The 25,398-nt window shown below is 43.2% G+C and overlaps 1 protein-coding gene across 4 annotated transcripts in view; it reads left to right on the top strand.

Annotated features, from left to right (window-relative positions):
- Positions 1-25,398, top strand: part of arhgef28a (Rho guanine nucleotide exchange factor (GEF) 28a) — a 111,688-nt gene that overhangs the window by 43,375 nt on the left and 42,915 nt on the right. For all 4 annotated transcript variants that reach the window (XR_014600033.1, XR_014600034.1, XM_084047593.1 and 1 more), the window contains 16 exons: positions 1,621-1,663; positions 9,909-10,032; positions 12,229-12,364; positions 15,367-15,422; positions 16,112-16,166; positions 17,033-17,147; positions 17,487-17,599; positions 18,359-18,499; positions 19,223-19,695; positions 20,180-20,305; positions 20,414-20,531; positions 21,883-22,131; positions 22,578-22,654; positions 22,924-23,102; positions 24,049-24,137; positions 24,792-24,974. Coding sequence is in view for 2 of the 4 variants with exons in the window: in XM_084047593.1 (XP_083903719.1) it covers positions 1,621-1,663; positions 9,909-10,032; positions 12,229-12,364; positions 15,367-15,422; positions 16,112-16,166; positions 17,033-17,147; positions 17,487-17,599; positions 18,359-18,499; positions 19,223-19,695; positions 20,180-20,305; positions 20,414-20,531; positions 21,883-22,131; positions 22,578-22,654; positions 22,924-23,102; positions 24,049-24,137; positions 24,792-24,974 (2,277 nt within the window). In the remaining 2 variants the exon portion in view is untranslated. The remainder of the gene's footprint in view (positions 1-1,620; positions 1,664-9,908; positions 10,033-12,228; positions 12,365-15,366; positions 15,423-16,111; positions 16,167-17,032; positions 17,148-17,486; positions 17,600-18,358; positions 18,500-19,222; positions 19,696-20,179; positions 20,306-20,413; positions 20,532-21,882; positions 22,132-22,577; positions 22,655-22,923; positions 23,103-24,048; positions 24,138-24,791; positions 24,975-25,398) is intronic.

The raw sequence follows: 25,398 nt of genomic DNA, 5'->3' as shown, positions 1-25,398 counted from the left end.
CAGCCAATATACGAGCTCACAACGTGACACGCTGTTAAAATGGTAAATGGTGCATTTATCTAGTGCCTTTATCCAATGCTTTGCAATGTGCGTCGCAGTCACCCATTCCCACACACATTCACCCATTCCCACACACATTCACCCGTTCACACACACATTTCACACACCGATGGCAGAGGAAACCATGCAACCAAACCATGCAACCGTAACTACTCCTTAGGAGCAGTTATGGGTTCAGGGTGTTGCTCAAAGACACTTCGACACTTACCTCAGAGGAGCTGGGGATCAAACTGGGAACCTTCCGACTCCCAAGTGGCCACTCTACCTCCTGAGCCACTGCCACACCACGTTGTGAACATGTAGATCGGCTATTTTTGGTGTGTGTATGTGTGACGTGCTTGTGTACGTGGCTTGGCTGTCTAGCCTAATCATAATGCAGGAGGTGAGGATTAAACTGATGTAATCTAATTGTTATCATTGTTTGACAAAGTATACGTCAGGGTCAACCCATTCAATCCGGGAACGCATCTGTGTCACTTTAGATTTCTTTGGCTATTAAAAAAATAGCAGATATACAAGCTCATAGTGCGGCACTCTGTGCAAAACCATGGTGAGTAGATATGATGACAGTGTGGTATTAAGCACAGGCCCTGAGGGACTCCTCAGGTGTCACGGCAGGATGCAGAGCCATCACACTGTCACCCTTTAACCTCACTTCCCAGGCTTGATTTCTCAGAAAGAAAGCCTGGAGAACGGCTAAAGTGGATAGAAGGGGGTGGGGCCACTGACAGTATGGTGGAGCCGTTCCATAGTCAATAATGTCCACATTAAACTGCTACTCAGTGAAGCAAACATGGCGACTGCAGCAAATAACGTTACGCCAACAAAAGCTGTTGACGGTGTGTGTGCAGTGCACATGTACGTCAGGCAATGTTTTAATACATTTCTCTTCCAATTTTGCTGATATACGGTATATACGTATAAATTGTTTGATTGACTCCGCCAGGAGACTATGGTTTCGTTCTCGTCCTTCCGTGTGTCCACCAAGCTAACATTGGTCAAGCTTCACGTGACACGTGACAATATGTTGAAAGGGTGTGCTTTGATTGGCTAGCGAGACGCATGATGAAATAGAGCCCTATAAATATGTGTGTCACTTCAAAAGATCATTTATATCTTTTGAAGTGAGGTAAGACAGGATTAATCAGGAACAGTACTGGCGGAGACCTGTGCTCCGAGGAGCACATTTTCTAGTTTAATTTTGGTTTGCACCTCATCGGAAAATCGGTCGCTCATTCTATCCACTGTTTCAAATGAGAGTTTCTCAATTTCACTCACAGAGTGGAGTGAAATTGGAGGGCTGGCAACGCCAGACTATGCACTTGTATACCGACTTTATGGCTTACTAATGTTGGTAATAATCATCACCTTTCAGTTTGAAGTTATTCATTCATACGGTGAATACATGACAGAACCTGGCAGATGGTCCCGTTCTAGTTGTTGATATTATTCACACTAATTGATATTATTAGCACTACATTACCTCTCTACCTTCATGTCGGTGCTCGAACCTGTAATTATTATAATTAACTGTTTCTCTTCTGTTTTGATTTTCCACAGAGCAGAGAGTGGCCAGTCTGTCAGAGCAGCCACATGAAAAAAGGTATGTATGTTAATACTTTTATTTGGTTCAGTATTTATATATATATATATATATATATATGTATATATTAAAGATAATAAGATATGCATAAGATATGCACATCCCCACAGAAAACGGTGCTGGTCCACTTGAGTGAAAAGAAGGGAATGTCCACACACGATAGACTGCTCTCCCATATTTTATTTAATCAACAAAAGCAACGTGTCGCCCATGCCTGATGAAGCCCTTACATGGGCCAAACGTTGCTTGTGTTGGCTCAATAAAATATGGGAGAGCAGTCTATCGTGTGCGGACATTCACTTCTTTCCACTATTTATAAAACCCTCAGACTGACAAAACCACTTTCACTTTCACTTACATTACATAATTGTCTCCGCCAGGCCGAGTATGTTTTACCCTCCGTCCGTCCGTCCGTGTGTCCGTCCGTGTGTCCGTCCGTGTGTGTGTCCGTCCTGTCTGTGTGTTAGCAGCTAATCTCCGGCACCGTTGGCCCGGTCGCTCCGAAACTGTGCACATGCACACACTCCCTGGATGCCAATTCAGAACCTCTGCCCCAATTTTTTCACATGGGCCTGTTATAGCGCCACCAGGAGGCCGATTTGTGCAAAAAAAACATTTTTTTACATTACTCCTACAGATTTCATCCAAACGTCATGCAAATCGGTACACAGTATCTCTATAGTCATGTGATCAACACGGATATGTCCGAATTCCCATATTCCATCCTCATTGCCTATGGTTGGCTTCCAAAGTTTGCAGGATTGGTCCGTTTTGAACAAAAAGCCTCAAACTATGCACGCAGCTTGTGATTTCCGTGAAATTTCACACGCACATTCCCACTAGGCCGAGGAAGAAATGCCACCCTTTTCACATTGGCCTGTTATAGCGCCACCAGCAGGTCTAATTTAGCAAAACACATTTTCGGAACAAAATGCCTCAAATCATGAATGCAGTGTCTGATTGCCGTGAAAGACCTAAGAATAAATGGCACCCTTTTCACATTGGCCTATTATAGCGCCACCAGGAGGCCAGAATAAGGTAACTGACCTGGCGGAGACCTGTGCTCCGAGGAGCACTTTTTCTAGTTATTGTGTGTAACACAATTAATTGACCAAAGAATATAATAATCAGGGGTGCACATAACTTTTTAGGTCTGGTACGCAGAAGAGCACCTGGACATGTGACTTGGTGCGCATGGCGCCCGTCCCGTTTTGTCAACGGGGGGGGGGGGGCGATTCAGCCCGGACAGTTTTGTCAACGGGGGGGGTTCAGCACGGTGCCCACCGGACAGTTTTGTCAACGGGGGGGGGGGGGGGGGGGGGGGGGGTGCCAAAAAAAAAAAGGACGCTCTGCTTCTAAATTCCGCCGATTTTCGCCGTTTTTTTTCTCACGCTGTTAGATAAAGCCCCCAAGGTTGGTGCCCTGTGCTGCTGCGCTTATTTTATCCGCCAGATTGGGACGTTCACGGCATATTTTGCACCATTACGGTGCGTTCATCATCGGTGACAAGTGCCTCTAACAGCCGCTGCTGGCTGCGTGCACGCAGCGAGGCGATGCGAGTCATATCTCATACCCCTGCGCCTAATGGCTGTACATGGACCGACGGGTGCTTTGGAGTGATTGTGTGAGTGTGGCTTCAGGAAGTAAATTCCTAGCCTCGATCTCCAGACTTTTATTTTTTAGTTTTGCTAAAAAATAAAAGCTTGGAAATTCCTGTCCCAGCTGTTGGTGCGCAAAAGCGCCTCGCGTCGCCTGATGTGGTGCGCATTTTTTATTTTGGGTGCGCATGCGCACCTGCGCACCAGTTGTGTGCACCCCTGATAATAATACAAAGAAATATGGAGATACAAGGTTTCTGCTCGAGAGCAACGCTAATAACTATGACTGCTTTGTTGCTTTGGTGACAGGTGGCTGTATCTGTGTTTTATTCCTGTGGAACCCGGTTGGTTTTTAGGTCAGCCACAGGTGCCTAAAATCTCTTTCTTCAAGTGACAAATGAAGAGACACTCAGATATCAGATACATGAGCCTGAGGGCTTTCTATCATTTCTCTGTCATATGAAATGTCTTTGCTCTAATCCTCTGCATGGGTTACAGTGTCATCTTACTGTCATGTAGCATTATTTTACACTTATGGGAGAGAGGAATTATAGTTCACAGTGAAATCATCATTGTTAACCCATTGAGACCTGAAGCCGATTCTACATGTCTCCTAAATCCCAACAGTTTTCTGAAAAACGTATGTTTCTATAGCAGTGGTGCTCAATCTTTTTCATGTCAAGGACCCCCAAAATTATAACCCCCCCCCCCCCAGAAGCAAAGATTTGAGTTAAAAATGTTCGCTTTAAAAATATATATATTCAAAGATTTGCACACATTTTCACGATTTTTCAAAAATAGCAGATCTACAAGCTCGTAGCGCGGCACTCGGTGCCGCGCAATGAGCTTGTATATCTGCTATTTTTGAATAGCCCAAAGTGTAAAATAATGCTTTTTAGCTCAAATCAAAAAATGACACAGTTCCAGGTCTTAATGGGTTAAATTACAGCTGCACTATGTAACCTTCATTTCTACACCGGGTTTGAACCCGAGTCTCCTGTACAAGTGCTGACATGTTTTACCACTGAGCCAATAGAGCTTGCCGGCTTGCTCTGGGGAGAAATACGATTTTGACCTTAGCTAACTTATTTCTGGCTTTATCCCTGTGCCAAGGCCAAAAATACATTGTAAAAAAAAAAGTGCTTAGGAAGCGAGATACAGCCTTTTTCAGTAAGATGTTTACACTTGGGGTGCCAGAGTTTTATTAAGAAAGTGTACGTTGAGTGCCTGGATTTTTAACAATTTTTAACCTTTTTCAAGTAGTCACAAAATATTTTCAGTGATCACCGTCCTCACGGTGATCCCCTCATTACACACATAGAGGTCTCGTACAATCGGGGGAAAAAAAATAAAAACATTTGGTGATCCGTTCCATAGTTGCAGCCAGTTGAAAATAGTCAAAAATACATTGTAAAAAAAAATCACACCCTGTGTGAAGTGAGTGGTGCCTTTGATGAGCCCCGTATTGACCCCCGTATTGATGTTGTCATCAATGTTTGTGGACAGATATACATACATACATACATACATACGGACACACGGACAAAGTCATTTATAGGAGTGGTTGCCTTCGGCACCACTCAAAAAGTACACAGGAGCAGAGATACAGGCTTTTGAAGTCATAAGTTAACCAGGAAGTGGATTAAAGTCTAAATCTTCGAAAAATCATATCTCCTGGTGCTGTGAAGAAAAAAAAATAAGTATATGAAAAGAAGTATATATAGGTTTTTTGCACCCAATGTGTTAAACAAGAAGGGAATGGAGCAGCAAATCTTCAAATCATGATATCTTGTGTTCTGAACATTTTTTTTTCAAAAAAAAAAAATAATAATTTAGAATTTCTTTTTTTTTTTTTCATGACGTCGGCGACGTCATTGGCACTGAATGAGTTAAGGTAAAAAAAATCACACCCAGTGTGAAGTAGGCGGTGTGGTCATCACAGACCCATGACTCACTTAAAAAAAACATAAATGTGTTTTTTTTAAGTGCATAAAAATGTATAGGACTATGCACATGTGTCATGTGTCTCGCTAGCCAATCACAGTGCAGCAAGTGGTCATCACAGTGATGGAAGCTCACTTAAAGAAAAATATAGATTTGCATTGAATGTGTAGGGGTTAGGGGTGTACAATGGGTGGCCAATCACAGTGCAGGGTTAGGGGGGTACAATGGGTGGCCAATCACAGTGCAGCAAATGTCAATGTCCCAACCTCAAATATAGGGGGCGGTTACACCGCCCAAAAATCTTTCTAAGTGTCCAGGGCCCTCGAGGAGGTGGGCGCCTGCCTTCCTGCCTCCGGGAATTTTCTTGCAGGTGCCTGGAAGGCCCACCTGTGCCATCGGATAGTTATGCCCAAGACAGAGGCCTCTTCCTGGGGTAGCGATGAGTTCAGCAAGGCCCAAAATCCTGGTTCTCAAAAAAGTTGAGATTTTTGGCCGGGGGTCCTCCAGGGGGTCCCCGGGGACTTCTGGAGCCCATGCAGACACTTAGAAACATTTTAGATTTTTTTGGGAGAACCATGATTTTGGCCCTCGCTGAACCCATCGCTACCCCAGGAAGAGGCCTTGTCCCGGGGTAGCGATGGTTCAGCGAGACCCAAAATCCTGGTTCTCAAAAAAAAATCAAAAATATTTCTAAGTGTCCAAGGCCCTCGAGGAGGTGGGCGCCTGCATTCCTGCCTCTGGGAATTTTCTTACAGGTGCCTGGAAGGCCCACCTGTGCCATCGGATAGTTATGCCCAGGACAGAGGCCTCTTCCTGGGGTAGCGATGGGTTCAGCGAGGCCCAAAATCCTGGTTCTCAAAAAAGTTGAGATTTTCGGCCGGGGGTCCTCCAGGGGGGCTCTGGAGCCCATGCAGACACTTAGAAACATTTTAGATTTTTTGGGGAGAACCATGATTTTGGCCCTCGCTGAACCCATTGCTACCCCAGGAAGAGGCCTCGTCCTGGGGTAGCGATGGTTCAGCGAGGCCCAAAATCCTGGTGCAGTGAGCGGTGTGTGGTCATCACAACATGACTCACTTTAAAAAAAGGATATATGACTTTTTTTAAAGTCCATACTGCTATTCATAGGGCTGCACATGTGTCATGTGTTTCGCTAGCCAATCACAGTCCTGAATTTGCAAAGTCAGCCAATCACATTACAGTTAGTGGTGATGACACTAGCTGTAATGTGATTGGCTGATATGAAAAAAGTATCGATTTGCATTAACAATGGATGGGTTAGGGGGTACACAAATGTTTTGGTCGGTGTCCAAAACTCACTTATAGGGGGCGGCTACACCGCCCCAAAAATAAATGAAAAAAGTAATAGAAAAAACACAGCCCCCTCGCGTATTAGGGGGGCGGTATCAGTCACCAGAACCAACAACGGGTGTTTTTCGATGAATCTATCATGGTTAAAATGGAGTTTGAAGTTAAAATGGGTTTGTATAGGAAGGGGGCGTGTCTGATCAAATGAATATCAAATATATAAATACTGAATCGAGCAACTTAAAAACTGTCTGGGGTGTTCACAAAAGCCTGAGTAGACGATAAAATGACCAAAAGTTTTTTTGAAAGTGAAATATCCCTTTAAGATAAAAAAAAAAGTCAAACCAGAAACAGGATCGAGTCAAAGGTCGTGTCCAACCTAGACACAGGATATTAATGTCTCAATAGAAGTGCAGGGAGACCAAAGTTATATTGCATTAACATACTCTACCAGATTGGACATTAAACATTTTATTCACTAAAGACGTTACATAACACAGCTTTAATGCTGAGGATTTTGCTGTGTAGCAGTACAAAATGAGTGGCAGATATAATAATGGGCCACTGTGCCACATAAATAAAGCCTGATTTATACTTAGTCATATGACGTGTCCTGTGCCAAAATGAGCCGATCTACAAGCTCACAACGCGTCCTGGACACCGTCGTATGGCCGGGTGTAAATTAGGCATACTTGTCTGAGAGGATTCTGTCTAATTGAACAGATGGGCAGATTCATAACAGGATTATGAATGTAATGTGGGCTTAACCCATTAAGACCTGGGACGCATCTGTGTCATTTTTAGATTTGAGCTAAAAAGCATCTTTTTACACTTTGGCTATTCAAAACAGCAGATATACAAGCTCATAGCGCGGCACCGAGTGCCGTGCTATGAGCTTGTAGATCTGCTATTTTTGAAAAATTGTGAAAATGTGTGCAAATCTTTGAATATATATTATTTTAAAGCGAACATTTTTTAACTCAAATCTTTGCTTCTGGGGGGTCCCTGGAACAAAATGTTTTGAGATGGGTGTCCGCTGCCAAATTGACATGAAAAAGTTTGAGCACCACTGATATAGAAACATTTTTCAGAATACTTTTGGGATTTAGAAGACATTTCTAGAATCGGCTTCAGATCTTAAAGGGTTAAGTATGTACAGAGAATATTTCATACAGTAAAACAGTGCACTCAATTTTCCTAATGTGGTCTTAAGTCTATTTTGTGTGGGATGTTCTTTTGGAACCATGCCAAGTGCTTTGTGCTCTGTCCCATTCATCAATAACACACTTTCCCATGCTCTCACCACGCAGTAGCTCCCTCTTGTGGAAAACATCAGATATGACACTGAATGTGAATCATTTGCCAAAATATGCATTTACTCCATGCAAGGAAGGGAAACTGCTTGTTCTATGTATCGAATTTCCATCTTCCTCATGATGTGCAGTCAGTGGACACAGTACTTAACTCCAGTACTTGAGTCAAAGTATAGATACTCCTGGTAAAAAAAAAATGCAACTACTGTATAACTGAATGTTGCCCAGTCAAATTTGTACTTGAGTTAAAGTACTTGAGTACTTGCTATTAAACATACTTGAAGTATTCAAAAGTACTTGCTTTTTAAAAGTACAACGTTACAGTACATTTTCTTGTATGTATTAAAAGTTTGCAAAAAATGCAAAGACTCTCCAGATATTTTCCCAAAATAGCTGATCACAACACGTGTTGTGAGCTTGTAGATCTGTTACTGTAAGTTCACTGTATTTGAAATAGGGCTTAAGTGGTTAATTCATAATGTAGTCAATACTCAAATAAAGTGCAGATACAAAAATATACCTATCAGCATTAAATCGTTCCAGCGTGTGTGTGTGTGTGTGTGTGTGTGTGTGTGTGTGTGTGTGTGTGTGTGTGTGTGTGTGTGTGTGTGTGTGTGTGTGTGTGTGTGTGTGTGTGTGTGTGTGTGTGTGTGTGTGTGTGTGTGTGTGTGTGTGTGTGTGTGTGTTCTACAGAGAGATCAGGCTCCGTAAGCGTGCCCAGTCTGCTGATGATGACAGTAATATGGAACTGGCAGAGTCCCTCCAGCATCTCACTCTGTCAGAGTTCCTTAAAGAGTATGTGGGGATCGCCCCTCCGTCCGTCTAGCGGAACCTGTTAGAGTCCTTAGTCTTCTAGACCTTATGGCACGTTCTTCTGTCTACCAGAAGTCCTAGTCTAGACCTTATGGCACGTTTCCTCTGTCTACCAGAAGTCCTAGTCTAGACCTTATGGCACGTTTCATCTGTCTACCAGAAGTCCTAGTCTAGACCTTATGGCACGTTCACTAGCTACAGTTCCATAACCACTTAAACCCCAGCATCCTTATTCCGGTTGGGGGGGGGGTCACCAAAAATAGCAGATCTGCAAGTTCACCACGTGCCACATTGCGACGCATAGTGACAAGTTGTGAGCTTGTACATTGGCTATTTTTGAGCGAAGAGATTTGGTGTACAGTGAAAAAAAGAGCGTAGCAAGTACACTGGGTTTAAGTGGTTTATACCATTAACCATGTAGATTCCTCTAGAGATGTTATGGCACTTTCACTAGCTACTGCTTTCACTAACGACAGTAAGCCAGTCTAATTCTCTCTCATGTGTGTCTAACATTTCACGTCTAAATATTTCCTTTATCATCTAACAACACAGGTTTCTAAAGGTAGCTGCATCATATGAAATATTTTCATTGACTAACAAAACTAACCTTTTCTGTCTTTCTCGCTTTTGTCTGATATTACACTTTATTGACTGCCGTCCCCCTGTTTATGTCAGTTATTGTCAATCATCACAACTAAACGCAGTGTCACAGTTTATTGAATGCACTGCTGATGCTCATTTCAGCCTCTACAGCAGGGGTCTTCAACAGGGGGTCCGGGGCCCCTAGGTGGTCCTCAGAGTTACTACAGGGGGTCCGCCAAATCTTTGTGTGATAGGATTTTTTATTTTACATTAACCACACCCTAGCATCCCTTTTCTGAGGAGAACTTTAGCCAAAAAATAGCAGATCTACAAGCTCACAACGCCTCGCGCTGTGAGGCGTTGTGAGCTTGTAGATCGGCTATTTTTGGCAAAGAGGCATAGGTGTAGAGAGAAAAAAGAGCAGACCACGTAAACGAAACGTTTTTGAATCTGAAACACAATTTTATACGATATAGAGGGGGTCCCTGCTTCATCTCTCTCTCAGCTAGGGGGTCCTTGGCCTGAAAACGTTGAAGACCCCTGCTCTACAGTTTTTCTCACCTTCAGATGGTGATGTTTATGGAGGCTGTCTGCAAGGGGACCTGGCAAGGTGCTCAGCTGTACACTACTTCTATAAGTTATGGATCAGCAAACATGGTGTAATGCAAATGACTCTGCTGCTTACAGAATTGAAGAGGAAGCGTTCGATCATTACAACAGCCCCTCCAAGGTGGAGTCGGAGAAGTACAAAGTCATTCGCACCTTCAGTTTCCTAAAGAGCAGGATGTCGAGCACGCGCAACAAAAACAAGGTAATAAACAACAAAGCATTGTCTGTAGTTGGACCTTTTCCCACGCCAGTGGTTCTTAACCCATTAAGACCTGAGGCGATTCTTAAAAATGTTTCTAAATCCTAACAGTTTTTTGAAAAAAAATCGAAAACATTTTTTTCAAGATTTTTCAAAAATAGCAGATCTACAAGCTCGTAGCGCGGCACTCGGTGCCGCGCTATGAGCTTGTAGATCTGCTATTTTTGAATCTAAAGTGACACAGATGCGTACCAGGTATCAATGGGTTAAAGTGGAGTTCAGGGACCCTCAGGGTTCGTTGAGGGGATTCTAAATGGACCCTTACAGGTCTGTAACTCTGAGAGTGTACACATAGAACGCTTGTACGCTCTCTATAGAGTTATAGGGGTCCTTGAAATGAAAACATTTGAGAGCCATTGGTATACACCTTCACTGGGACACATGCATGCATAATATTCCTCAAATAGGCGAAGTAGCTTTCCACAAAAGCACCCACCCTAATTTAAAGTTCCAGTCCATAAGTTTAATTTTCTACCTAAGATTCAAATCCAGGTCTCCCGCCTGATAGACCCACTCTGCTGAGGAATCCCCACTTGGCCTGGGGATACAGTATATGTTGCACTATGAGCTTCAGGCAGTACTAGTTGTCAGCCAGTTGGTGCCCTTCCAGTCGACTAAACTTTTCCGTTTATAGTTCAGTTAACTCTGATAACCGTGGTTCAGACTTGAACCCAAGCCTTCATGGGTGGGAAAACATTTGCCAAAACTAGCACATCTACAATTAAGCTCACAAACGTGTGAGCTTGCAGATTGGCTATTTTTAGCTCACATTTATTGTAGTTTGTCGGGAAAACAGTGCAAGTACAGTGCAACTCAGGTCCGTTTGACTGAGACTAGAGGGTTTAAGTGGTTAAACATTATGTTTTCTTGTTTCGTAGATGTTTTGGTCTCTCTGCACCGTAGTCTTTTATCTGGATTTCGTCTCCGGTTCATCTTTCAACGGTTTCTACTTTCAGACGCAAACAAGCACGTTTTCCTACAAGCAGGAAATGTTATTGGAAATGTCTCAAGGTCTTAGGGACTGACTAAACATGTTAGTCAGTTCCTTCAGTGATTCATCTCTGACTTTGTTGTTCTTACCCTCCATTACACTGCAATGCTGGACAAAGTACTCAACCCCAGTACTCCTGGTCAAAAGTTGAAAGTTGCTCTGTCAAATTTGTACTCGAGTTAAAGTGCTGGATTACATGCTTTAAAAAAATAAAGTATTCAAAAGTACACATTTATTTTTTTATAATAATGCGATGGCTGCATTGAAATTTAGACATTTCCCCCCAAAATGTAAGAATTTCCAGAAAAAATAAAATAAATCAGTAGGGTCTATTTGAAAACTTTCAGAGTTATGGGGGTCCGTTGCCTAATGCATAACAAACTGGGAGTCCTTCCTTGAAATGGAAAAGTTTGAGAACCACTGCTGTAATCCACCCTTTATTGTAACCTCAGACACTTGTGCTGATGTCAATACAATAAACATGCAGGTTAGTTGGACCACTACTGCTTGACGGGAGGCACTGCATGAAACGCAAAGCGTAATACATCCCCCAACCCAAACGGACTCTCCGTCTCTACTCAGAAGTACAGTAGAAAGTTTGGCACTCGATCGCGCTGGAGACCCGGGTTTCGACTCCTCGTAACGGGACATAAATCTTCTTAACCCATTAAGACCTGGAACTGTGTCATTTTTTTATTTGAGCTAAAAAGCATTATTTTACACTTTGGCTATTCAAAAATAGCAGATATACAAGCTCATAGCGCGGCACCGAGTGCCGCGCTACGAGCTTGTAGATCTGCTATTTTTGAAAATTCGTGAAAATGTGCGCAAATCTTCTGAATATATATATATTTTTAAAGTGAACATTTTTAACTCAAATCTTTGCTTCTGGGGGGTCCCTGGAACAAAATATTTTGATGGGGGTCCGCGGCCAAATACATATAATTTTGGGGGTCCTTGACATGAAAAAGATTGAGCACCACTGATATAGAAACATACGTTTTTCAGAATACTGTTGAGATTTAGGAGACATGTAGAATCGGCTTCAGGTCTCAATGGGTTAACGAAGTATTGATGTATCGCCGAGAGGACTTTTAGGATGTGCCCGTCTTTTGTTCACGTTGTTGTCTCTTTCATGGTCCTCCAAGGGGAAAGGGAAGCAGAGAGAGGCCAAGGACGGGCAGCTGAATGGACACAGCTTCACCTCAGGCTCCATTATGGGTCCCAGTGTGTGCGTTATCTGTGACAAGCCAGCGCATGGCAAGGACCTGCTCCATTGTACCAGTAAGTAACAATGTACACATTACAGTACAGCTTCCTCTACATGTAGCTCAGTGGTTCTCAACTGTGTCTCTGGATCACGGCCCACTTGAAAAGCAGACGCGACTAGGGCCGTCACCATTACAAATACAAGTTGATGATTAACCCATTGAGACCTGAAGCCGATTCTACATGTCTCCTAAATCTCAACAGTTTTCTCAAAAACGTATGTTTCTATATCAGTGGTGCTCAATCTTTTTCATGTCAAGGACCCCCAAAATTATATGCATTTGGCCGCGGACCCCCATCAAAATGTTTTGTTCCAGGGACCCCCCAGAGCAAAGATTTGAGTTATAAATGTTTGCTTTAAAAATATATATATTCAAAGATTTGCACACATTGTCACGATTTAAAAAAAATAGCAGATCTACAAGCTCATAGCGCGGCACTCGGTGCCGCGCTATGAGCTTGTATATCTGCTATTTTTGAATAGCCCAAAGTGTAAAATAAAGCGTTTTAGCTCAAATCTAAAAATGACACAGTTCCAGGCTTAATGGGTTAATTGTCACACAAATAACTGCGATTAAAGACTTAATTGTGTTTTTGTGCATTGAACACTGGAACATAATTATGAATACAACTTAAAAAATTCTGTTTGTTTTTTACTGGGCTTAATAATCACAAGAGCAGATGTGACAAATAACTTAAATATACAAAGAAATTACTGACACATTTATGTAATAATTGTGACAGGCCTTGTCGCGACCCATCCATCTGACCACGTAACGGCTGCCGCGTTAAGTGGTCAGATGGGTGGGCCGGAGTCAGAGCATGTGTTTATTTTAATGATAATCCATCGATGGTGTTCCGGCTTGGACGAACAAGATTTTTTTTTCTTTTTACTTTAAAGCTCTATATTCTGATAGTATTCATTGCTATAGAGTGTTTGTTCAGTAACAGGGGTCTCCCCATCTTTCCAGCTCTTTAATAAACAGAAAATACATTTTCAGGTGGGTTGCACATTGTCAACCAATCAGGAGAGAGTACCCATTTATCAGCTTCAATTTTATATCGTTCCAGTTCCAATTTTGTCTGCTCATTTCCTTGTGTCATCACTTCCAATGTCCCTTTTTGTCTCCGCCAGGAGACTATGTTTTCACTTTCCGTCCCCCCCCCTCGGCCAAGCTAACTCTAACATTGGTCAGAGTGTGCTCTGATTGGCTAGTGAGACGCATGACGTATAGCGGCCTATAGATAGATGTGTCACTTCGGAGCGCTGCGGTGCGCGTTCCGAAGTGACATCAGTGCCATCAGCCAAGCTAACATTTAGTGGTTACATGTCGCCTTTCCGACAGACGGATAGGACACTTACACAGACAGGACGGATAGGACACTTACACAGACAGGACGGATAGGACACTTACACAGACAGGACGGATAGGACACTTACACAGACAGGACGGATAGGACACTTACACAGACAGGACGGATAGGACACTTGTGTCATGTTACTATGACACAGTAACATGTTCTATTTTTTGTAAGAATTAGAACATAAGAATTAGAACATTCCCAACATTCCCAACACAAGTCTGCTGGCGGAGACTTGTGCTCCGAGGAGCACATTTTCTAGTTTATCCTGTATCCTGTATGAGTTCTCTCTCCTGCAGATACCCTTATACTGTATGTATACTGTAAGTAACTCTCTGTTGCTTACTGTTGAGTGAGACAACAATGTTGCACATTTAGCTAATCATCTCTTGACCCCCCAAAATAATTTGGGGGACCCCCCTTGGGAACCACTGGTCTAGGAGAGGGTCTTGTCTGTGTGTATATTGTGTGTCTGGGGTTAATCTTGGACACCACTGTGCTTTAAATGGCAGTAAACAGCGTAAAAAAAAACATTGCCCTTCCAGCTCAAACCTCCCACCCATGCAGTGAACCTGACGCTTATATAGCCAACAGATCCACCCCATGGTCACATAAATCCATTTCACATGTTTCACCCATTTGGCTCTTACATTTGCCCTTGTGATAAATATTAGGATTCAGTATGTATGATAGTATCAGTATGATTGACAGGGGAGATGATCAGAGGAGCAGAGTTTGTACCACCATGGTTGACATATGGATTGAAGTATGCACATAGTTTCTCAGTGAAGGTGCAGCCAGTGAAAGAGTAGAGATGAACTCTGGCATCCACATCATAAAAGGAGACCAGACCCTCCTCATAATCCACAAACACTCCCACTTTCTGGACGTCCTCTCTTACAGGGAGGAGGACAACACTGCGAACAAGTTTCGTGTACCCATATCCATCCCTCAACCATATAGTCCAGTTACCGTTGTTGGGGCCCAGTTTGATTTTTCCCTTCCTGTTGATGGACTCTCTGATTACTCCAATATTCCAGTCGGTCTTCCCTTGAACTTGAACCTCATAATAAAACCTTCCCGTGGAGAAGCTTTGTTTTCCTAAAACAGAGACATAGATAGAGAATCTCTCTTTGTTTTCTGGGAGATTTTTCTGTACGTTTCCACAATTCACTTGTTTTCCATCCTCAGACAGGATGAGATAGGGATTTGCTGTATCAGGGTCCAGAGTCACATCCACTGCATATTGCTGCATCCTCCTCAGCTCAGCATCATACAGCTTCTCCATCTCTTGACTGAGTGTCTTCTCCATCTGAGCCCTAGTTGTTCTCACAGTCCCTTAGAACGCTACCGGTGACGGCCTTTCCCTTCCTATCTTTGCTAATGGTTTCAATTGCAGGATGCGTCTCTCTTTCACTGACACCAAATGTATTGAAAACATCGGTTTTATAACAGAAGTGAATGGCTTGTCCGAATATGGAGCAATACGTCATAGAGTGACCACATGATGCCAGGCTGTTATTAAACCCCGTCTTTAAAGACTTGTTTCACAAACAATGGGTTGGGACCCATTTTTGGTATTAGAACATGTCTTGTTAAAAGTATCATCATCATTCATCATGCTATTCTCCTCTAATCCCACTCGTCTCATCTAGGTTGCACTGCAATGGTCCACAAGGCTTGTAAGGAATATGCTCCCCAGTGTATGAAGGTGAGTTCCACTGAGTTATAACACGTATGGTACTGTTTGTCATCTACCAGTGGTGGAAAGTAACATTACAGTAAAGTACATGTACTCAAGTACTGTACTTAAGTATAATTTTCAGGTACTTTTACTTTACTGGAGTACTTCCGATTTTCTATACTCTTACTTCTACACCACTGCATCTCAGAGACAAATATTGTACTTTTACATTTGAAAACTTTAGTTATTACTAGTTAATTTGTGGATTTGGATTATTATTCCAAAACATACATTAACCATTAAACTTTGTTTATTTGAAAATAGCCGATCTACAAGCTAACATGTCGCAATGCGACCCGTTGTGAGCTTGTAGATCTGCCCCCTGAGAGAACTGAGAGCACTGCTTCTCAACATGGTGTTCTAGGACCCCCAGGGGTCCTGTCAAGCTAAATGACTTATCGTTAGGAAACAAATGGACCCCTACAGGTCTGTAACTGTGTTAGGAAACAAATGGACCCCTACAGGTCTGTAACTGTGAGAGTTAAATGAACAGTTAGGACTTTTACTGTAGATCTGGGCCCCAGTGATACAAATCATATCAAACTGGGGGTCCTTGAAATCTTAAAGGTTGAGAATCACTGCTTTAATGGGTTTGAATGAATGGTATGCTTGACAGTGCTCTGTTGTCCAACCAGTCTGTGTTCTTTGTATTGTAGAAGCTTCAGGATAAGTATGCTGTTACCAAGAGCAGGACGGCATCCCTGCCACAGAGTGAGTCTGAAAGATAGACCAACATTTCATTGTCTCCGCCAGGCCCAAAGGCATTGGCCTGGTAAACCACCCCCCCTCCGGAAATGTCATATGAGATTTCCGGGGGGGGGGGGGGGGGGCTGGGGAAAGGCATGGGCGAGACTATGTTTTTCACCCTGTCCGGCGAACGTGTGATTCCTACCCGATCTCAGTAGACGCCCCCTGCTAGTCATGCAGTACTCCGTGATGGAAAATAATATTCGGCGCTGGCATTGCCTAGGGGGGGGGGGGGGTTTCTGTGCCTATCGGTACATAACTCGGACGGGGCTGAGTAGGCTCAAGCAAACTTCGCAATGCTCAGCAGGGCAACTCGCGCGCTTTAGTGCGCAAGTTGTGAGACTGCGCCCCTCCGTCGCAGTCCAAAACTATACTTTATCGCCGGAAAAAAAGTTGTCCACGGTTATGGGGAAAATTAGTGCAGTGAGCGGGAGTCGGACCCTGGAGGTGTGGGTTGGGAGTCTAGTGATTAACAAGGCAAGCCACTGAGGCTGGTGCTAAGATTAGGTATTCGGGCTGTATTAGTATGTGACAACGCCCACCGTTCCCAACTCTTCTAATGTAGAGCGAAAGGAGCCCCGCCCAGGCGTGGCTACTGAGATCGGGTAGTAAGCACTCGTTCGCGTCTGTCCGTCCGTGTGCGTGTCCTTCTGTCTGTGAACAGCTAATCTCCGGCACCGTTGGCTTGATGGCAGCAAAACTATGCACACACACTCCCTGGATCACAGAGCTGAACCTCTACCCCAAATCTTTCACTTGTGCCTGCAAAACATTTTTTTTGACAGTATGCCACCCTTTTAACATTGCCCTCTCCTCTCCTCTCCTCTCAGATTTCACAGTGAGGGACACCTCTCCTTCTCTGCCTGTCATAACAGCTAAGGAGAAGAAGGACACGTCGCCTCTTCCCACCTCCACATGCAGGAGTTTCCACAATGCTTATGACAGGTTGCAACCTTTCAAAACCTTCCAAAATATTTTCAACAATTTTCTAAAACATTATGTAAAAAAATAAATCTTTCTTTTTCAAAAGAATTTCAGAAATGTTCAAAAAAAATAAAATCCATAAACTTTCCATAAATTAAAACATATTAGCCTATAGCCAATCTACAAGCTCATACGATGCATTGTCAGCTTGTAGATTTTATTTTTAAGGGCTTAATCAATGAATTCCTAATGTATTTTTATACGTTTGGGGACGATTATGCTGTATGATGGATGAGGATGATGATAATGACTGATTTGATGGATGTACAGTAATGTGACTAACTAGCTGCTGCTCTCCAGGTTCAATGAGAGTTCAGAGACAGAGTGTGATGGCTGGAGGATTCCTGGACAGTCAGACGAGCTCCTACACATCATGGATTCCTCCACCTCCACCGACTCCTCACTGGGAGAAGGTAGACGTTTATGTCCATGTCTATGATGCATTATTAACATACCTAGAATGCATTATAACACTGTATAATTACAATTAAGAACTCATATTTATAACAGTAATCATAACTAATATTTCAATTTGACTTGCTGGTCATTAAGAGACTACATTTTTTTGACCAGGATCATAGCGTATTATGTTTTCGAATAACTGTTATAATGCATTATAGTGTGACTAAGAGGTCATTGGGTGCTTTAAGGAAAGTGAAGAAAAGAATAGCATTAAATCTATGCAAGAACCAACACAACATGTTTGTGCCTAAACCTCCAGGAATTAGGTCATTAGCCAAAGACCACTTAATAGTGACTGATTCATTCTGATTATCACACTATGGCTGGGTCTAGAAATCACTCAATCATTCACTACTTTTTCTATGTAGCAGACTGTATAGAGAACTCATCTGCCAAATACAAAAAAATACAAAAAAAATACATTTCAGACAATATATCGTTGCTGTCAGCAAGAAACTCCATATTCTAACTTTTTGTGGATTTTTTTTGGTAAATGAATGCCCTACTTGATCATACTACAGAGTCACACAAAAGTATCAAAAGTAGCAGATCTGAAAGCTCGAAACGCGGTGCGACGCGACACATTTTGAGCTTGTAGATCTGCTACTTTTTCTATTTTTAACAGTCTTGGAAGGTTTCCACCCAACAGAGACGATATACTGTACTTTGCTGAAAACGTAATGCAGTCTTTTTGTCTTCTATTCTCGTAGACTGTATTGACGCAGGTCTCCATGGCGACCTGACATCGGATGCAGTGGATTACGAGGCGGAGTCCTGGAGCCTGACGGTGGAACACAGGTTCTGCAAGGAGCAGGACAAACGAGAGGTCAAACGACAGGACGTCATCTATGGTGAGACATGAGGACACTGTGATGGAAATGAACCACGACCGGCTTTTTTTTACCCACAGTGTAGGAGACAAGTTGTCTAGAGGACAACTTGGGGTCTGTCTGTGAGTCTGTGTGTGTTTGTTAGTTGAAGTACCTCCCCACACGTTTTTACATATGTTTTATATTTTGTGAAATATGTTATTTTAAATTCATAATGGAATAAACTGATGAACGCACTTTCAGATTTGTTTCCAGCTTGGCTGGCGTTGCCAGGGTGATTGCACAGGGTGATTGCACTCACAGTAGAACATAAAAACGAGAACTCTCAGTCTGTATAGTGCACGGCTCACGAAGATTCACAGTAAGAAAGTAATAGCCAGCACTCCGAAGTCCTTCTGGTACTTTTAATTCATACGCGCACGGACAGACACAGCAAACACGGACGCGTTTCGGCGTCAAGCCGTCCTCAGCGTTGGGATTTAGGAGACATGTAGAATCGGCTTCAGGTCTCAATGGGTTAAAAGTACCAGAAGGACTTCGGAGTGCTTGCTATTACTTTCTTACTGTGATTGCACTGACAATAAGCATATTTTTCAGGTTTCGGTACCCAGTATTGGTTATTGCATGGGTGAAATAGGCTCCCTCCCTCTCCCTATTACTCTCTCTCTCTCCCATGCCGTTCCCAAAGTGTATGAATGACTGTGCTTGTGGTTGTTTTGTGTGTGTCTGTGCGTTGTGCTGCAGAGCTGATGCAGACGGAGCTGCACCACCTCCAGACGTTGCACGTGATGGCCGAGGTGTTCCGTCGTGGCCTGAGGGACGAGGTGCAGCTAGACGCCGAGGCCCTGGAGCGGCTGTTCCCCTGTCTGGACCAGCTGGTCCTCTTCCACCACGCCTTCTTCAGCGCCATGAAGGAACGACGCTACTGCTCCACCACCACCCAGACACCAGGTCCAGGACCCTGCTGCTCCACCCAACCTCCAGGACATTGCTTCACCACCCAGCCTCCAGGAAACTGCTCCACCCAGCCTCCAGATCACTGCTCCTCCAGCCAACCTCCAGGAAACTCCTCCACTCGGCCTCCAGAACCCTGCTCCACCACCCAACCTCCAGGACAATGCTCCGCCACCCAATCTCCAGGACTCTGCTCCATCACCCAGCCTCCAGGACACACAAACTACCTCATCCAACACATAGGAGACATCCTGCTGCAACAGGTGGGCTTCTTCAGATGTACTATATACCAGTGGTTCTCAAACTTTTTCATGTCAAGGACCCCCTAATTGACACTTATTAGCCTGCGGACCCCCATTTGAAAAAATAAGCCTGGGACCCCAATAAGAGAAGCTTTTTACGGGCTCTAGCAGTGATTCACAACCATTTTAATTTGAAGAGCCCCCTAGTTTAACATGCATTAGGCTACAGACCCCCATTTAATGGCATTTATACCTCTGGGACCCCAATTTATATTGTAAAATGTTAATTTAACTCTGAGAGTGTACAAATGGAACCAAATGGACCCGTTAGGGTCCATTTGGTTCCATTTGTACACTCTCAGAGTTACAGACCCATAAGGGTCCATTTGGTTCCTGTCCATCATTTAGCTGGAACACTCTCTGCCCGTCAGGATCGATGCAACTTGGAAATAAATGAATGCCCCTACCCAGTAATGCAAAAATACCTGTTTTATCCGTTGTGCAGTTTTCAGATGAGAATGCAGACAGAATGAAGCAGGTGTATGGAGAGTTCTGCAGCCATCACAATGAAGCGGTCAGCTTCTTCAAAGAGCTCCAACACAACAACAAGAGGTTCCAGCACTTCATCAAGGTACTAACTTAACTCAGAGATGATTCGTTTGTGAAAGTGCATCTGTCAGCTCATACTCAGGGACGTGTAACATGTGATTATCATTATTTTTTATGTCACCATTTCAAGCAACAAAGTAACAACTCGTTGGTACGACGGAGAGAGATCCCAGAATGCATCTTGCTGGTGACCCAAAGGATCACCAAGTATCCAGTCCTGTTGGAGAGGATACTACAGTACACCCAGGGTGAGTCTTTCGCTGCCCTCTGCTGGCTAAATAGAGGGATAACAATTTTGGATATGGAGTTGATGAGAAAACTTGTGCGTGCCGCATAATGGCTTCAGCACTGACTAAAGCATTGGTTCTCAAAGTGGGGTACGGGGACCCCCAGGGGTACTTGAGGCGGTTCCAGGGGGTCCCCAGCTAAATGATGGATAGGAGCCAAATGGACCCTTATGGTTCTGTAACTCTGAGAGTGTACAAATGGAACCAAATGGACCCTAACGGGTCCATTTGGTTCCATTTGTACACTCTCAGAGTTAAATTAACATTTATAATATAAATTCGGGTCCCAGAGGTATAAATGCCATTAAATGGGGGTCCGTAGTAGCCTAATGGATGTCAAAGGGGTCCTTGAAATTAAAACGGTTGAGAATCACTGCTTGAGAGCCGTAAAAACCTTCTCTTATGGGGGTCCCTGGCTTATCTTTTAAAATGGGGGTCCGCGGGCTAATAAGTGTCAATTTGGGGGTCCTTGACATGAAAAAGTTTTGAGAACCACTGGACTAAAGGGCCCTCCACTCCAGCGGTTCCTAAACGTTTTTGGCTCAGGCCACCCCTGAGCCAAAAACGTCCACGGCACCCATGAATTATATTGTGACTTAGTAGCAGCACCTTACATTTATGTCATATTACAGTACCTAAATATGTAATGGCAGATCTACAAGCTCACAACGCCCCGCGCAAAAGATTTGTATACATTTTTCGACATTTGAAAACTTGTGAAATGGGACATTCTGAAAAATTAGCACTTTTACTTCCAGTACTTAAGTTTATTTTATTGCAAATAATTTTGTACTTTTACTCAAGTAAATTATGTCTACTGGACTTTTACTTGTAACAGAGTATGCGGATGAAAATTAACATCTTTGCTAAATCCGGTGTATTTACGTCCATGTGACGTCCATTAATATGCTCTGTCCTGTCCAAATAAACAAATAAAGTAAAGTAGTTCACCCCAAAAAATGACTTATTTTCTATCAATTTCACACCCCATGAAGTCTTGAATTCATAGAGTTTTTTTTTGTTTTTGTCGCATTCCTAAGCCAATAATTTGATGACCGGCGGAGGCGTCATCAAGGAGGCGGTAGGAGACTAAAATGGCCTGCATTTGAGTCTCCTACCGTCTCTCCGGTCACCAAATTATTGGCTTAGGAATGTGACAAAAACTAAACAAAACTCCATGAATTCAAGGCTTCATGGTGTGTGTAACTGATAGAAAATAACTTAGTCATTTCTTGGGTGAACTACTCCTTGGCTTTAAGTACAAACTGTGAGTACTTTTTTCCAACACCACGACTGTACATCTCCCGTATAGAAGACACAGAGGAGCATGCAGACATGGCGAGAGCTCTGGCTCACATGAGGGAGGTGATAGCGGCCGTGGACCTGAGGGTCAGCGAGTACGAGAAGGACCAGAGGCTCCAGGAGGTGCTGAGCCGGCTGGAGAACCGCAGCTCGGCCAAGCTGAAGAGCGGACTGGCCTTCCGGAAGCAGGACCTCACGGGGCAGAAGCTCAAACACCAGGGCCTGCTTCTGTGGAAGACCGCCACTGGAAGACTCAAAGGTTGGCAAAGAAAAGTTTTGTTTGTTAACCCCATTGAGACCTGAAGCCTATTCTACATGTCTCCTAAATCTCAACAGTATTCTGAAAAACGTATGTTTCTATGTCAGTGGTGCTCAAACTTTTCCATGTCAAGGACCCCCACAATTATATGTATTTGGCCGCAGACCCCCATCAAAATATCTTCTTCCAGGGACCCCCCAGAAGCAAAGATTTGAGTTAAAAATGTTCGCTTTAAAAATATATATATTCAAAGATTTGCACACATTTTCGCTATTTTTAAATAGCCCAAAGTGTAAAATAATGCTTTTTAGCTCAAATCTAAAAATGACACAGTTCCAGGTCTTAATGGGTTTTAATAATGTAATTTCCTGCATCCCTTCTGCCATAATGTAGGGGTGTTTTATGGTGATCTGATGATATTTCCTTGCTCCTCTTTTCAAACGCAGATGTCTTGGTCCTCCTGCTCTCTGACTCCCTCATATTCCTACAGGAGAAGGACCAGAAGTATACATTTGCTACTGTGGTGAGGAGTAACTAAAGTTTTCAAATAATTGTAGTGGAGTAGAAGTGCAATATTTCCCACAGAGATGTAGTGGAGTAGAAGCAAACGTACTGAAAATTGAAAATACTCCAGTTAAGTAAAAATACCTCAAACTTGTACGTAAGTACAGTACATAAGTAAATGTACTTAGTTACTTAACAGAATTTGACCGTGCATGTCAGACATGCGTGTCGGACCCTCATTAGACTCAGAATAACGATGTGTTTCTGCGTTCTCTTCTCTCCTTGAAGGACCAGAAGCCTCCGGTGGTCTCTCTGCAGAAGCTGATCGTTAGAGAAGTGGCCAATGAGGAGAGAGGGATGTTTCTGATCAGCGCCTCGGCCGCCGGACCCGAGATGTACGAGGTTCACACCTCTGCCAAGGACGAGCGAAACACCTGGATGAGGCTCATTAGAGAGGCCGTGGAGAGGTGTGTGTGTGCGTGTGTGTGTGTGCGTGCGTGCGTGCGCGTGCATGCGTGCCTTTTATATGGAGAGGTGTGTGTGTGCATGCCTTGTGTTTCTGTATATGCATATTATTGAGATTATGTATAATAATATTATACAAGATCTTACCTCTCCCTTGCACATAATATGGACATACTGTACAGCAGTGGTTCTCAAACTTTTTCATGACAAGGACCCCCAAATTGACACTTAATAGCCCACGGACCCCCATTTGAAAAGATAAGCCAGGGACCCCCATAAGAGAAGATTTTTACGGCTCTAGCAGTGATTCTCAACCATTTTAATTTCAAGGACTCCCAGTTTGACATGCATTAGGGCTACGGACCCCCATTTAATGGCATTTCTATCTCTGGGACCCCAATTCTTATTGTAAAATCAATGTTAATTTAACTCTGAGAGTGTACAAATGGAACCAAATGGACCTAACGGGTCCATTTGGTTCCATTTGTACACTCTCAGAGTTACAGACCCATAAGGGTCCATTTGGTTCCTATCCATCATTTAGCTGGGGACCCCCTGGAATCCCCTCAAGTACCCCTGGGGGTCCCCGGACCCCACTTTGAGAACCAATGCTGTACAGCATCTACTTATTTATGGACTAGTTTATGGATGCAACATGTTTTAACATGTTTAAGGGAATTCTAAATTGCATATGCGTTGTCCTTTAGTATTATTATTTTTTTAATATATATTTTTGGGTATTTTCTACCTTTATTGATGGTACACAGAGAGTGAGAATATTATTGTATTCTGTATTGGGAAAGAGGATTATGAGGAGAGATTAATTTAAGCCTGATTTATACTTTGTTGTGCAAAGGTGTCCGCTCTTTTTGCATTAGATTGTATTGTATCTACAAGAAGTTCACTGTTGTTGAGCCCAGTTCTCTGTGTGTTCCTGTGTGCGTCTAGCTGTCCGGAGGAAGAAGAGGACTCCAGCGAGCCTGAGGAAGAGAAGAGAGCTTCTGATGCGCGCCTGCACAAGATCCATAAACTACAAGGTACTGTAGTCCACAAGATCCATAAACTGCAAGGTACTGTAGTCCACAAGATCCATAAACTACAAGGTACTGTAGTCCACAAGATCCATAAACTGCAAGGTACTGTAGTCCACAAGATCCATAAACTGCAAGGTACTGTAGTCCACAAGATCCATAAACTGCAAGGTACTGTAGTCCACAAGATCCATAAACTGCAAGGTACTGTAGTCCACAAGATCCATAAACTGCAAGGTACTGTAGTCCACATGACCCTCACAGCCAAACATCCATTCCTCATCCATTTACATATTTCATGTAAATGCATGATTAATATTTTGCTTGTTTCGAGAGTATATGCCAAATCATGACCTCTTTTACAGGTGCATTAAGGGATACTATTTTGTTTAAAGTGGCACTAAACAGTTTTTTATGAATAAAATGTAATTTTGTCCAATCTGTATGGTAGATTATGTTAATACAATATAACTTATACAACTTGCCAATACTTTTGTACTTTTACATTTTGAATTCCGGACTTTTACTTGTAACAGAGTATTTCTACTTTGCAGTGTTGATACTTTTACTTACTGTAAAAAAAATCTGAGTACTTTTTCCACCACTGGTGAAAACTATTACTTTACCCTACCTTTCATCTTTCTGTTGGGCTGTGTGTAGAGAGTCTGATCAGTAACGATCAGCAGATCTGTCAGAGCCTGGAGGAGAAGCTGCAGATGTATGCGGAGCTGTTTGCATTGAGGATGGACACTCCACCACTTGAAGCCTGCAGGCTGCTGGTCCAGCCATGTTCAGAGGAGCCTCCCCAGGCCACACTACTGCTGGCTGCAGCTCTGCAAGAGGGTGAAAACAATACTCTCTTTATTGCTGATGTCAGGCAGTAACCTCGTAGCCTGGTAAACCCTCCCTCCGGAAATTTAATTTCCATTTGATTTCAGGAGTGAGTCTGGCCTGATCGCCCATTCTGCAATATTGGCTGTGGGCTGGAGTTGGGCGGGAGTAATACCGTTGACTGACAACCCCTTCGACCAATGATCGTTGTTCCCCTCCAGCCAATCAGCAGACCTCCAGACTAATGTGACGCAACGGGACTTTTGAGACAGCCATGCCCAAAATAGGTTGCCTTATTCGGATACATGCGTGGCACTGCCCGCCCCTGCTGGTTCTCTAATTTTTTATTTTTAAATAGGCTCTGTCATGATTAATTGACCACATATATGAAGTTAAACAACTAAATTCTATCCAAACGATATCTTAAAAGTAAATT

The sequence above is a fragment of the Gymnoscopelus microlampas genome (assembly GCF_963454915.1).
Source record: "Gymnoscopelus microlampas genome assembly, chromosome: 21".
NCBI lineage: Eukaryota > Metazoa > Chordata > Actinopteri > Myctophiformes > Myctophidae > Gymnoscopelus > Gymnoscopelus microlampas.
The sequence above is the reverse complement of the archived record's forward strand: the minus strand, read 5'-3'. Positions and strand labels throughout refer to the sequence as shown.